At 34.8% G+C, this 14,303-nt stretch overlaps 1 protein-coding gene across 1 annotated transcript in view; it reads right to left on the reverse strand.

Annotated features, from left to right (window-relative positions):
- Nucleotides 1–12,499, reverse strand: part of LOC110284167 (cysteine-rich secretory protein 1) — a 22,874-nt gene extending 10,375 nt beyond the window's left edge. Inside the window, exons 1-5 of the mRNA XM_021149855.1 lie at nt 12,453–12,499; nt 9,452–9,525; nt 5,356–5,472; nt 4,200–4,287; nt 1,559–1,704 (exon numbers count right to left, since the gene is read on the reverse strand). Of these exons, the coding sequence (XP_021005514.1) occupies nt 1,559–1,704; nt 4,200–4,287; nt 5,356–5,472; nt 9,452–9,523 (423 nt within the window). The 5' untranslated portion in view covers nt 9,524–9,525; nt 12,453–12,499. The remainder of the gene's footprint in view (nt 1–1,558; nt 1,705–4,199; nt 4,288–5,355; nt 5,473–9,451; nt 9,526–12,452) is intronic.
- Nucleotides 12,500–14,303: the final 1,804 nt, after the last annotated feature.

The raw sequence follows: 14,303 nt of genomic DNA on the forward strand, positions 1-14,303 counted from the left end.
AAAAAAAAAAAAAGAAGTGACTATCATCACTAAGTTGAAATCTGCTGGGAAGTGTTTCCCTGAGGGCACTGAGAAGCCACATTCCAGATTATGTGGCCAAAGTTGTACCTTTTGCTGGCTGCTAGACTTGGTAATGTTACTAATTTTGAAGGCATGGAAGATACATGGAGAATAGCTGAAGTTTGGCATTCTTAGAGGTCAGGAGAGGCCATTAATGAAGGTGAAACCTCAGTGGCAGTTGAAGAACTAGGACTGAATATGTCATGCATTGAATTTGAGACTTGGTATCAGGTAGAGAGCCTATGAAATGCTATACCTGAAATTACAGCCCAGTTGTAGCAGAAGACCTCAGTATTTTTGGAAATTATAATACCATGCCACCACCACCAATAACAGCAACATCAGTGAAATGGAGCCAGCAGGAGCCTAGAAGACAAGCTGCCTAGTCACAGGAGACAGAGATAGAGTGGTGATCCAAGCCATTTGGAAGAGCCCAGAAGGTCATGTGTGGATCCCAGACACTGGGCATTGAGTTATTTAAACTGTTGGGGTTTAGCAGTTGCTTGTTTCAGATTGTGATCATGCTGTGCTTCTTCCCTCTTGAAAAATACATTACATTTAATTTAGATTTTTACAAGAATGGACTACTGAGAAACTTTATACTTTTAGAAGACATTTTGAATTTTTAATGAGATTGAAATTTTTATGCTTTTAAATTTGTAAATACTGTGGGACTTTTAAAGTTATTTGTATATAAACGTAATTTGTTGGAGATAAATAAGAAAAAAAAGTTTGTGGTTCAAAAGTAATGCATTTGCTTGTGTGTTAATTTGACAAGGGGACAGTTGTACTGGTTGTTTTGTGTAGCAACTTGACAAAGTTGGAGTCATCAGAGAAGAAGAAGCCTCAAGTGAGAAAATGCCTCCTGAAGATATAGATGTAAGTCATAGTTACTAATCAATGAAGGACTTCCCAGCTCATGGTTGTTGGCCCATCCCTGGGTTGGTGGTCCTAGATTCTATAAGTAAGAGGGCTGACAAGGCACAGGAAGCATTCAAGTAACACCCTCCAACACAACTGTATCAGTTCCTGCTTCCAGGTTTCTGCAGTGTCTAAATTCCTGTCCTGACTTCCTCTGGTGATGAACAGCAACCTAGAAGTATAAACCAAATAAACCCTTTCCTCCCCACTTTGCTTTTTCTCATGATGTTTTATTGGACAAACAAACAAACCAACCCTTGACTTAGACATCTGCCTATACCATATCTGGATCTTCTCTCCAATCAGCCATTCAGAATCCCCTTAGCACTTTACTTTCTCTCTTAGCTTTGGTACGCACTATTTGACAGTGGCCTGAATTGAGGCACAATTGTATAATTCTTGCTAATGCAGTCACCTCATTTGTCTGGAAATCAGCTGTCAGGGGTTCTGGAAAGAAAACTTTGGGAAAATTGTTCTCATTCTCCTTCAGGAGCCAAAAAAGCTGATGTGCAGCCCTGATCAAGTAATTCCAATAATTTTCTTGCCTCTCATTTATAGAGAAAATATTTTTTCTTACCTGAGTATAATGTCCGACTATACTATCAGGTTGCTTTGGGCCAACATCATACGTAAGATCTTTGTATTCATTATACCATTCTTGGATTGCAGAAGACCATGATGCAAGGTAAGATGACATGAACAAATTCTCACCACATCTTAAATCTTTGGGAAAGAAATAGACCAATCATTAAGGCAGCAGGAAAGAAAAAAAGAAGAGAGAGAGGGAGAGAGGGAGTGGGAGATAGAGGGAGGCTATACAAAGCAGAATTACTGCTCTTTAAAGACATTGCTCACAGTTACTTTTGATTATTTCATAAGAGGCAAGCTTCAGACTTGATCATTCATCTGAACAGTAGCCACAGACATTCAATTTGTGGGCTGAACAGCATATGAACTGAATAGATACAGAAGTCTTTTTTCTAAGTAGCTTCTCTTCTTAAATTGATTCATTGACACATTAAATTCAGCATACCTGTGTGAATATGTATGAGGGAGGGTGTATTTTGTATGTTTGTTTCATATGTAACAAATGTTGATTTGAAGTCTTAGAAAATAAAAATACTAACTTATTTAATTTCTCTTCTGTTCTAACTAGAGATGTTTTTCATGTGAATTGATACATATTTAGCATGATTGTTTTGTGTAAGCCTTTTCATAGTCATTACTTACAAGTACAAATCAAACAAAAATAGAAGAAACAATACTTTTAACATTTATCGGTCATGCCTTAAGTATAAAATTAAAATTTCATGAGCTAAATATTCTTCCAAGAATGGAGAAAAATCAACTTTAACACCCAATAAATAGATTAGTATTTTCTCAATTTCTGCAAATTCAAAATTAATTTATACATTAACTGAATGTTAAAGCACTTAAAATAAACATTTTAAACACTATGTGATTAAAATAGTGATAGCTATGAAGTACAACCTTAATAAGAGATAATTAAATGATTTTCAAATTCATCCAGAGATTACCATTTGTAATGTTTCAAGAAGTACTGTATCTCATAGTCCATTTATTTATGTTCTCATAATTTCTATACATCCTCATGCAAAGATTATGTCTAATAATATATTTTTAACTTAATATAATTATCAGCTACCCAGAATGTACATAAGTTGCTGTCACCAAAAATGAAGACAGAATTTGCCACATACACATTGCTATCTTACACAAGATTATGTATTTGAAGAACTCCTGTACTATACAGTGAGATCTGTATTCCACCAAACCAAAAACAACAAAAGAAGTAATGAAAGCTAATGAAAATATTTGGGTTTTTTTTGAGAAAAAAATGAAGAATGAGTTGCTCAGATAAAATACATTTTTATAATTAAAAATATATCTTATAAACATGAACAAGCCACATCATCAGAGAAGCTACCACTTATGGAGATATCTTTAATCTCAGCACTCTAGAAGCAGAAGCAGGTAGATCTCCATGAGTTTGAGGCTAGCCCGGTCTACAGACTCTGTTCCAGAATAGCCTGGAATACAGAGAGAAACCCTGACTAAAAACAAACAAACAAACAAATAAACAATATAAAAACAAAAAGAAAACAACAAAACAAGGTAGATCAGATACTGGCTTAAATGATCGAAATTTAGAAATTCTAATTACAGAGGGCTGGAAAAGCCCCTGAACAGATAAGAGCATATCCTGCTACTTTAGCACACTTGAATTCAACTTGTAGCATCCACATGGAATGGGTCAAAACCACTGTAACTTCAGCTCCCGAAAATACAATGCCTTCTGATCTCTAGAGTCACTCTTCTGATTAAGCACATACATTCACATGTGCATAAATATACACAAGACACACATACACATAAATAAAAACTAATAGGATAAAATTAAAAGGAGATTCTAATTTCAAGCCCCATCATATTACTTTAATTTGTAGTTTCATCCTTTAATCTTATTTTATTTTATTTTATTTTATTAATTAGGTATTTTCTTCATTTTCATTTCCAATGCTACCCTATAAGTCCCCTAAACTCTCCCCCACACTCCCCTATCCCTCCCACTCCCATTTTTTGGCCCTGGCATTCCCCTGTACTGAGGCATATAAAGTTTGCAAGACCAATGGGCCTCTCTTTCCACTGATGGCCATTTAGGCAATCTTCTGATACATATGCAGCTAGAGACAGGAGCTCCAGGGAGTACTGGTTAGTTCTTATTGTTGTTCCACCTATAGGGTTGCAGACACCTTTAGCTCCTTGGGTACCTTCTCTAGCTCCTCCATTGGGGGCCCTGTGATCCATCCAATAGCTAACTGTGAGCATCCACTAATGTGTTTGCTAGGCCCCGGCATAGCCTCACAAGAGAAAGCTATATCAGGGTCCTTTCGACAACATCTTGCTAGTAAACTTTAAAGGAGATAAAGAGATGATCCCTACCTTGTTTCACTTGTGATCTAGTTATAAGACACAAAGCTGGCATGGTCTGAGACAATTTTTGTAAAATATAAAACAGCCAATTAGCATAATATGGAGCCTCTCTGAGACATTCTGGTCCAAAGATGTTTAAATTCTTTTAAAAGACAGTATCAAAATAGGTGTTCATTTTGAAAAGTTTTGTTAACACAATATGAGAAACTGGGACCTCCTATGTTATTCTCCATTCATACATAAGTGATTTTGAGTTCACATACTAGTTGTCCTGCGTTCTATAGGACTGTGACTGAATGTACACATGTCTGCCCATTTCTGAGCATTCACTTGAGCTTCATAGTTCCATTCCTAGAGAGAAAAAAAAAGGAGATAGCTATAAATAATAATACATCTTCAAAGGCACATTATCTTTGCAGGCAGGCTGGTAGGACTAGCTTATATCACTGCAAGATTTCTGTAGGCACCATATGAACTTCATCATAGTCAATAAATATAATAGTATATATCTAAATTTTTATGTTAGTGTACGACCAACTTTCATTGTGACATTTATAATAAGCTTATTTTTACATGCTTTTTGCTCCCATCTTCCTGAGCCTGCTCATCCTCCCATGCTCTCTCACGCACAGTTTCCCTTTGATGTCACACATGTTCTATTTCCTTCCTCTTCACATACTTTCCACACACTTTTCCCTGTGTCATTGTCTGCTTGGTAGTTTCATAACCTATATACAATGTTCATCCCACTTATGTATGCCTTTTTCTATTTCAAAGAAGTCCAAGTAGTCTGTCTTCCTAAGATCACCAAAGATACTAAATTATTTAATAGTATAATGACTTACTGAGATCACACCAGTAACCATAAAGACTTTACACAGTTGCTGTACTACAGGAATCACTAAGACTATTTTCACACCTGTAAAAAGTTACCTCATAAATGCTAGTTTCTCTTTCTACAAGTTGAATGAATTTTTAAAAAATATAGGCTTTAGATCTGGATCCATGTCAGAAGACAGTTTAGATGAAAGGTCATGTTCTGACCCTAGATTAAGAGAGGGAGAGGCAATAACACAGTGCCTTATCACTAAAGAGAAAAGTAAAAAGGTTTATTTTTAGTTCTGTGGCTGTAATTGATATAGCTCCATAACACCAGTGAGTCACTGTTATAAAGGGAATTTAGTAAATTCTACTCTAATCATATCATGGCTGAAGACAAAGAAGGAGAAAATGAACTTGGGTCTTACATGTCATAATATATAGATATACAGACATAGATATTCACGCACATGAACAAAACAATAAGTATTTTAATAAATAGATACTAAAGTAGAGCCAAACACTTTTAAACAACACAGGTGCTATCAGCAGGATCAAAACACAGCTCTCCAAATGCACTGCCCTGATGTGATCCCTCACCATTTTTAGTAAGTCACTGCCAGATGGAGAAACCATTCGTCTCAATTGGTTGTGCTTGTTTACAATCTCTTCTTGGACTGATATTTTAGTGGTTGAAAGATTCTCAAGACTGTTTTCCTAAAGGGAAATAAAATGAAAGTCACATTAGTGTATGATAAGGTTACATAAACTGGTAAAAAAATGGTTAAGGTAAATGAAGGTCATTATTCAAGTGCTCAGAAATATTAGACTTTGACCTTGAAACTAAAACTTAAAAACATCTCTTACTTTTCAACAGAAACATTTGAAACAGAAATTTGAGAATAAAGCATGAATTCATGGCATGCCAAAGTAAAAGTAAAAAAAAAAAAGTAAAAATTTTTTCTAGGCTACAAATATCAAATTTTATTTAAGAAAATATAACGATAGTTATGCATTGTAGAGAACCTTAAGTCATTTCCACACAATTAGGCGATAGCAAGGAAGTGTTAAGGAATGAAACACATAATTTATTATACATCTTTGAAAGAGATATCCAGACTTTGACAGAGAGTTTGAAGGCTTGTAAGACTATGGAGGTCTAGACACACTACATGTATGCATTCAATTATCTATTACAGTAAGAGAATTTTTATATGTAGTACAATTTTGTGATCACTCCAAAGGGTATTGTCTAATATAATATCCATGTCAATTTGTAAGCAATGGATTCTTGAAATTCTTGAGTATTACTGGCTTTACAATTTAATGAACACTAATAAACCTGTTGTTAACTCAGAAGCTGATATTTAGTTACACATGTTTGTGTTTGTGTGGGACAGATAGGTAAAGTGATATAAGAATTGGCAGAGATATAAATACCCCTTGCTGATGGAAGTATACTTCAAATCCTCTCTTCTTCTACAGTGTAGAGCAAGATGTTAGTGCTTAATTATCAGTGGACAGAACTGCACATACATTTTATCTTACTTCTTGGATAAATTGCTTCTCTTTCCTGTAGTCCTTAGTTCCCTCAAATTTCTGCAGACATTTGCCACATAGATCTATTCACACTGTGTTGCCAGTATTTGCAAAATGTCCACATCTAGCTGTTGTTTTATGTTCTGAGAGCACCAATGAATGCCTTGAGCCAAGGACTATCTCACAGCTAGTGAATCTTTTTTTTTTCTTTGTTTTTTTTTTTTTGTTGTTGTTGTTTTTCAGCCACAAGTAGTGATTTATAAGACAGAAAGAATGTACATTTTTAAGTCGTTGCTGGAAAATCCTCATATTTTATTAAAAAGTAAAGTAACAATAATGTTCAGTATTTACTTATTAAGGAAAAGGCATCATTTTCTAAAAGTATTTGTTTTTAACTAAGTATATTTGTTTGTGTAGATGAGTAAAGAGCCTGGAGAGGCCAGAGGAGTATAGTAGATCCTTTGGAGTTGGAGTTACAGGTGAATTTAGGCAACTTGAGATAGGTAATAGAAACCAAAATATACTTTGCAAGAGTATAAAATTTGCTTATCCACTAAGAAATATCTCCTTGGATATTCTATTTCAACTGAAAACCCTACTTAAGGTTGTTAACTTTCTTTTTTTTTCTTGTTTTCTTTTTGAAGGATATATATATATATATCCTTCATATATATATATATGTATATATATATATATATATAAGATATTAGGTATTTTCTTCATTTACATTTCAAATGCTATCACAAAAGTTCCCTATACCCTCCCTTCGCCCTGCTCCCCTACCCACTCACTTCTACTTCTTGGTCCTGGCTTTCCCCTGTTCTAGGGCATATAAAGTTTTATAGACAAAGGGGCCTCTCTTCTCAATGATGGCCAACTAGGCCATCTTCTGCTACATATGCACCTAGAGACATGAGTTCTGCGGATACTGATTAGTTCATATTGTTGTTCCACCTATAGGGTTGCAGACCCCTTCAGCTCTTGGATACTTTCTCTAGCTCCTACATTAGGGGTCCTGTGTTCCATCCTATAAATGACTGTGAGCATCCACTTCTATATTTGCCAGGCACTGGCAAAGCCTCACGGGAGACAGCTATATCAGGGTTTTTTCAGCAAAATCTGGCTCGCTTATGCAATAGTGTCTGCATTTGGTGGCTGATTATGGGACGGACCCCCAGGTGGGGCAGTCTCTGGATGGTCCATACTTTCATCTTAGCTCCAAACTTTGTCTCTGCCAGTCCTTCCATGGATATTTTATTTCCTATTCTAGGGAGGAATGAAGTATCCACGCTTTGATCTTCCTTCTTGATTTTCTTGTGTTTTGGAAGTTGTATCTTGGGTATTCTAGGTTTCTGGGCTAATATCCACTAAACAGACAAAATATATGGTTTATGAGAAAGCCATTATTATTTTCTGCTTTTTTTTCCTACCTTCCTTGGTTTTGAAAACTGCAAGAGACAATAAGTGTGCTTCTATTTTCTTGACAGACAATGGTAATATTTTAAAAGCGATACAATTAACACGGAAATGTAAGGATAAAAACTAGTTAAAGGGTTTATATTGAGTAGGTAATATGACCTAATAATTACAACAGCACAAATTTAAGACAGGAATGGAAATGAATGTCAGGGAAATCAGTTCTTCATGATAACTCTCAAAGAAAACTTCATTCATCAAAGGTGACTCTAAATTGCTCTGCTATTTGTATCTTGAAATTCTCTGAAGAGGTATCAGTGGACCAAAGGAAAAAGTGAGGCTTTAGGAAGGAATGGAGGGAGCATAGATAGTTCAAAGGTGCAATAAAACAGAATCAGTTTAAGAAACTGACAATATGAACAACGTCAATAAACACCTATATTATAAATAGTGTCTAGATTTCTAATTTGGATATGGTAACAAAAAAAGTAAACCATAGAGCTTACATTCCAAAACAAGTTTATCCAGTAATTGGCACTCCCTATTATTGAAGAATTCCAGTTGTCTCCAATGCCCAGACCAGAGAAGAGTATGAGGGTTACAGAAATGTGCAATGCTTTTAACTTTTAGTAGCTTTCTAGCAAGATCAGGAATATCTTGGCTAGTCCTACATACTCCATCATGTAAAAGAATGGCTCAACCTCACTGGGAATATCTAAATAAAAGAACATATTATAAATAGTTAATATTTGGCTCATTTTTATTACTTGCATTGTAGATGTACTTAACAGCTCTGTGTGAATGTGCATGTGTGTGTTTGTGTGTGTTGCTGAGGATCAATCCCAGGGATTTGTGCATTCTAGGCAAGTGATTTTTAGCATCACCCCTACCTATATTCTAGAAAATTTTTAAACTTGAAAATAGAAAAATAATCTTTCACACAATATTTATGAAAATGAGATACAAATATATATATATATATATATGTATATATATATATATATGTTGAAGTTGTGCTGTTTGAAATATAATATGAAGTTTCTGTGAGGACCACACTGAAATAGATTAAATAAATTAATAACAATTCTTAAAACATTAACTGTTAGGAAATAAATCCAGAGACATAAAACATTCAATACAAATATAGTTCAAATATTATGTGTACATTTTATTTCTTGACCACATTAAAAAGAAAAGGGTATTTTAAATTAATATCAATATTTATATTTAAACAATATTGCAAAAATACAACTTAATTGTTCTTCATACAATATTTATTATGATATATTTGTCTCCAGCCTTTTCTTTAATATTTATTTTGTGTAATGAATGCATGCCTATTTATTTAGATATAGCATAAGCATAAATATTTAATTTAATCAACCTAACTAACCATGTTTAATATTCACTTGTAATTAGGGCTACAAGTACATTTGCCATAATTTTAAAATAATGTCAGCTGCTCTGAACTATCAATGAGTAATTTGTGATACTACAGACTCTAGTCTTTTAAAATTTTGAAGGCTGGTCAGTGTTTGCACACACCTTTAATACCAGCACTTGGGAGGCAAGGGCAGGTGCCTGGATTATGGAGTGAGTTCTGTGTCATACAGAGAAAGCCTGACTCAAAAAAAATCAAAGGAAAAAAAATTGAAGAGTGACCTAGTTGTCTAGTTACTTAATTGCATAGCCCTCATAGCTGCCTAAATTGTTCTGATAAGATAATAAAGCTTACTCATACCTGAGAGCTATTTTGAAGAAGGGATGGGGGCAGTACAGCAGCCAGGAAGAACAGCACAAGCATTAATGCCATGGCTAGAGAACAAAGAAGAGAACAAGGCATGCATTATGATGTTTAGTGCATTGGGTTCAGAGAAACACAACTACAAATGCTCTGAGCTGAAAGCAATGTAGGTCCTTTCTTCAGGTTCTAGGAGTCTAGCAATTCTTTCTTTGTCCTTCCAAGAATATCAATAGCTTCCAGTTATTACCATGACAGGGCACTAACATGGTATGACTAAGCCCATTCTGGATAAGTGTTTCCTACCCCTTTATAAATATACTGTTAGGAATACATATTCCAATTAGAACTGAGAATCTGCCATATCACTCCTATCAGGTTCTGTCTGTTTGTTTTGTTTTGTTTTTCAAAAACCTGGGTAAATCTATGTCTTGGTTCTGGTTATTATTGCTGTGGTGAAACAGCATGACCACAAACAACTTGGAGAGGGTTTATATGGCTTATATGTCCCAAACCACAGCTCACTGAGAGAAGCCAAAATGGGACCTCAAACACAAAAGGAAGCTGGAGGCAGGTTTGGTGCAGTCACCATGCACAGGTGATGTTATTGGTTTGTTCCCAATGATTTCCTTAGCTTGATTTCTTATAGAGCTTAGGGTTACCAGCACAGAAGTGGATCTACCCAAAATGGAATGAGGCCGACTTCCTCAACTAGTAATTGAGAAAATTGCCTAAAAATTTGCCTGCACACAGCCTGATCATTTAGAAGTGTTCACTCAACTGTAGTATCCTCCACTCAAATAACACTGGCTGTATCAAGTTGAGATAAAACTAGCCAGAATGTTCTCTACTGAGGATATGATGTTTATTTGTTTGTTAATTATTCACTAAAGGTTTTTACTCTTCATTTTGAAACAAAGAATTTGGAACACATCTTCTTATTAATGGTATAATGCAAAACATCCTGCCACACACACACACACACACACACACACACACACAAACATTTGAAGGTATGCCACTATGCAAGTATATATGTATGCTTGCATATAGAGATCTGAGGCAATTGCTTTTCACCCTGTAAGTTGAGACAAGATCTAGCAGAGCTCTCAGATCTCACCATTTCAGTTGCTCTGACTCCATAACTTGTTCCAAGTACATTCTGCCTCATCCTTCTGCCAGATATAAATAGCATGTAGCCACACCCATCTGGATTTTAGATGGGCTTGATGATTTGAACTATGACCCCCAAGCTTGTATACCTGGTGCATTCTCTACTGAGCCATCTTGACTGCACTCACACTTTACTTTTTAAATTTGTTAGGAAAATAGTTTCCCCTAACCAGTAAGAAAAGTTTTCCTTACTCTACAATTAATTTGTGGAATGAATACAAGGCATAAATAAGTAATTTTTATGAAATGTGTCAAAGCACCCCTTGCCATAACTTAGACACTCACAATAACATAGATACTATGACTATAGCTTGGTGTCACTTGTCATGTGACTCTTTATGGGATTCATTTCAAACTCATAAAAACCTATTTGGGAGACACTGTGACTAAATACTACACTCTACACATGAGCAATCTCAGTATTAGAGATTTAGTAATGAGGTTTCCCATAGGAACTCAGGTAACAGAAGTGAAATAGAAGCACCATCTTAAAACCCTCAGTTCTGAAAGCCAGAAGTTGCAATGCTTTGAAGGATATGTAGACATGAAAGTATGTCAATAAAACCCCTTCAGAATTACATAGGATGATCACATTACAGGAAAAATAACATGATTCTAATGGATCATATTCTTCCAATTATCTACTGTAATATTTTATAAATTCCAATATAATATGGTAATTGTCACTCTTGATTGCTTTGACATGTTTTTCTGAGGTATGATTCAGTCAACAGAGGGCATAAGTTCATCCAAACTGCTAGAAATCACTATGGACAAAATGTTGCAAAAACAATCTGTCAATTCCTACAAAATATTTTTTTCCAAGAAGGAATGTCCTTGCTTCCTTGAATTTGCTAAGCAGTAGCACTGTTCTAGAAATTTCTGACACACATTTCTGCAATCCACCCTTTGTCTCATAAATTTGCATCCCTTTATCTAATACCTTTCAGGATTTCTACTTATTGTCACTTTGACTACTTTTTATCCAAATTCGGAAGTCTAGATACATTGACAGGCACTGTAGGTTCAAATATAAAAAAACAGAGCACATGATTTAGACACATGGAAAAAAACATCCATAAATGCTCTTTGGAGTTATTATCTTCTGCAGTAGCATATAATTTCTTTCTGATAGACATTGAGTAGTTCCTTGAAATCCTAATATTTTCCAGAAACATTTTTGTTTGCCCCAAACACAAAGTTCTTACGTGCTCTGTCATATAACATATATACATAATTTATACATGTAATTAAATTATAAGCTACCAGAATATATTCACCTATGACCAGAAACACTATATGTTTTGTTTTTTGCTTGTCTTGAATATATTTTATGGACAATTTATATTTTCTGCTGATGATCATCAATAGCATATTTTTTCCAAGTTCACTGCTATAATATTCTTTTGATAAATTTAAAATCAGTGGCAAGGATACCTTCACATCCATATTCTAAAAACATTTGTATCACTGTACAGAAATACATTTTAAATAAAATCCCTACACTGCTAAGTTGTAGTCTTAGTAGAGATACCACTAACAGAACTTCTTGGAAAAAATTCATAGACATTATTTCTGATTTTAGAGTTAAAAGAAGTTTCATTCCCATTATCTCTTTACAATATTATTTCCAAGACAAACAAATACGCTGTATAATCATGTATATCACTTTATATGATAAAATACAAACAATTGTTCTCATTAAAATTATCAGTATGATTCTGATAACAACCACACATGCAGTAATTAGCTGTAAAATTTCACTGTTGTTTAGTTGTAAATGTATTCCATTAGGAACTTGATCTCATAATAAAGGAGAATGACTTACTGCTGGCTTCAGAGTAGAATGAGGTGTTGTCCTGCAGGAAGAAGAAAGGTGACATCAGACAAGAGTCTCAGCTGTCTATTTATACTCTGCATTAGTTCCTGTTTTGGCACAATCTGCTTGTGCAAGCTGGTCTTGGTTAGCGAGGTATGACACAGGATTTGTCATGCCAGATTTTACTGCTGGTCATCGAACTGACATTTTGACATCATGTGATGACTGTATATTAGAAACAAATTTTACTGACTCTTTCATGCTCATCTACTGAATATAATGTATGTATATATTTGCCAGTAAATGCTTCAAAACCTTTTAATCTTATAATTTTTATCTTACCAGAGCTGTGAGGATATTTTTTCTTTTATAGGGGCTACAAAGGTGACTTGGATTTAGAGTACTTCATGCTCTTACTTAGAATAATGAGTTTTGTTTCTTCTAGCTCTGTATGGTGTGTTACTATTGCTTGTAACTGCAGAGGATTGGACAATTTCTAGTCTCCACGAACACATATTTACATGAGTATACCTTTACTCAAAAGCAATTAGATACACATACATGCCCAATTAAAAAAATGTCCCTTTAAGAATGAGTGTGGACTGAAGGAGAGTGAAAAGACAGGCTGTGGAATGCCTCAGTCACAAACTGGCAACAGAATGGAAAGAGGAGTCACTTAACCATAACACAAAGGGATCCACACGGGCTTCATTATCTGTGCTTGTGACTACCGCAGAAACCACCCTGGCAGTAAATAGAAGAAGGGCTTGTGACAAGGATGGGGACATTTTCAAGAACAAGCAGGGCAAGAGTCTGAAAGCAACAAGTCTGGAGAGATTTCAGCTGAATACAGACCAAGCGCTCACCATATCCACTTTTCTCTCATCACTCCCTATTCACTGAATCTTGACAGAAACACTGGTGATGTCTGAATGTGTGCAATAAATTAATAGCTAATAAATAAAAAAAAAAAAAAGAATGAGTGTGGACTTATACCTTTCAAGGTCTCTTGAGAATTCAAGATTTCCTCACAGAAAGTGAAGTGTCCAAACCTAATTGTTGAATGCTTTGGAAAACAACTGTGTCTTATACCTTTGAAAATGTAATGTGATAATGCCTTCAAGAATATATTGATAAAGAACTCCAGTTATCTTTAAAGCCACCAGCATTGGCCTTTATTTTCTGGTTGAGTGGTGTTAAACATGATATTGTGCAACATATCAAATTGCTTTTATTGTGTGTGTAGATCTACACAAGGTTTCATGTTTTCTAAGCTTTTTCCATGTTACAAAAATGAAGCAGTATAGAATACTGACCCCAAATACCGTAGGCAATTACGTTAACAAATGTGTTTTGATCAATACTAGAGAATAATTTACCAGTCTCAAGTAGTACATACATAGTCCTGAAAGACATTTCAAGAATCTCAAGTATAATGTATATGTATATTATGACACGTCTATATGTTCACCTGTCTATGTGAACAAGATGTACCATAGAACAGAATCTACTCAGTGCATATTTTAATTTTATTTAAAGCTACAAATATAGGTTTAAATGTCTATATCACTAAATCCCCTTCTTATTTTCTGTAATGTTTGGTATTCTGCACAGATAACCATAGTGCAAATTATATTTCTTCTTTTATATTTTTCAGTACATAGATGATTGTGCCTAACTATTTCACATAAAAAAATACGTAATTTTATCCATTGTGTAACTTGTTGTTAATTTTGATTTTAAGTATTTTAGCTTTAAGTTCTCTTTTATGCTAGCTTCAAGACTGTCAGGAACAATGTTAAGGTGACTAAAGAAAACATTTGCTATTTTCTGGATAGGTACGCTCCATGTATCTGACTA

This window comes from Mus caroli, chromosome 17 (assembly GCF_900094665.2).
Source record: "Mus caroli chromosome 17, CAROLI_EIJ_v1.1, whole genome shotgun sequence".
Taxonomy (NCBI): domain Eukaryota; kingdom Metazoa; phylum Chordata; class Mammalia; order Rodentia; family Muridae; genus Mus; species Mus caroli.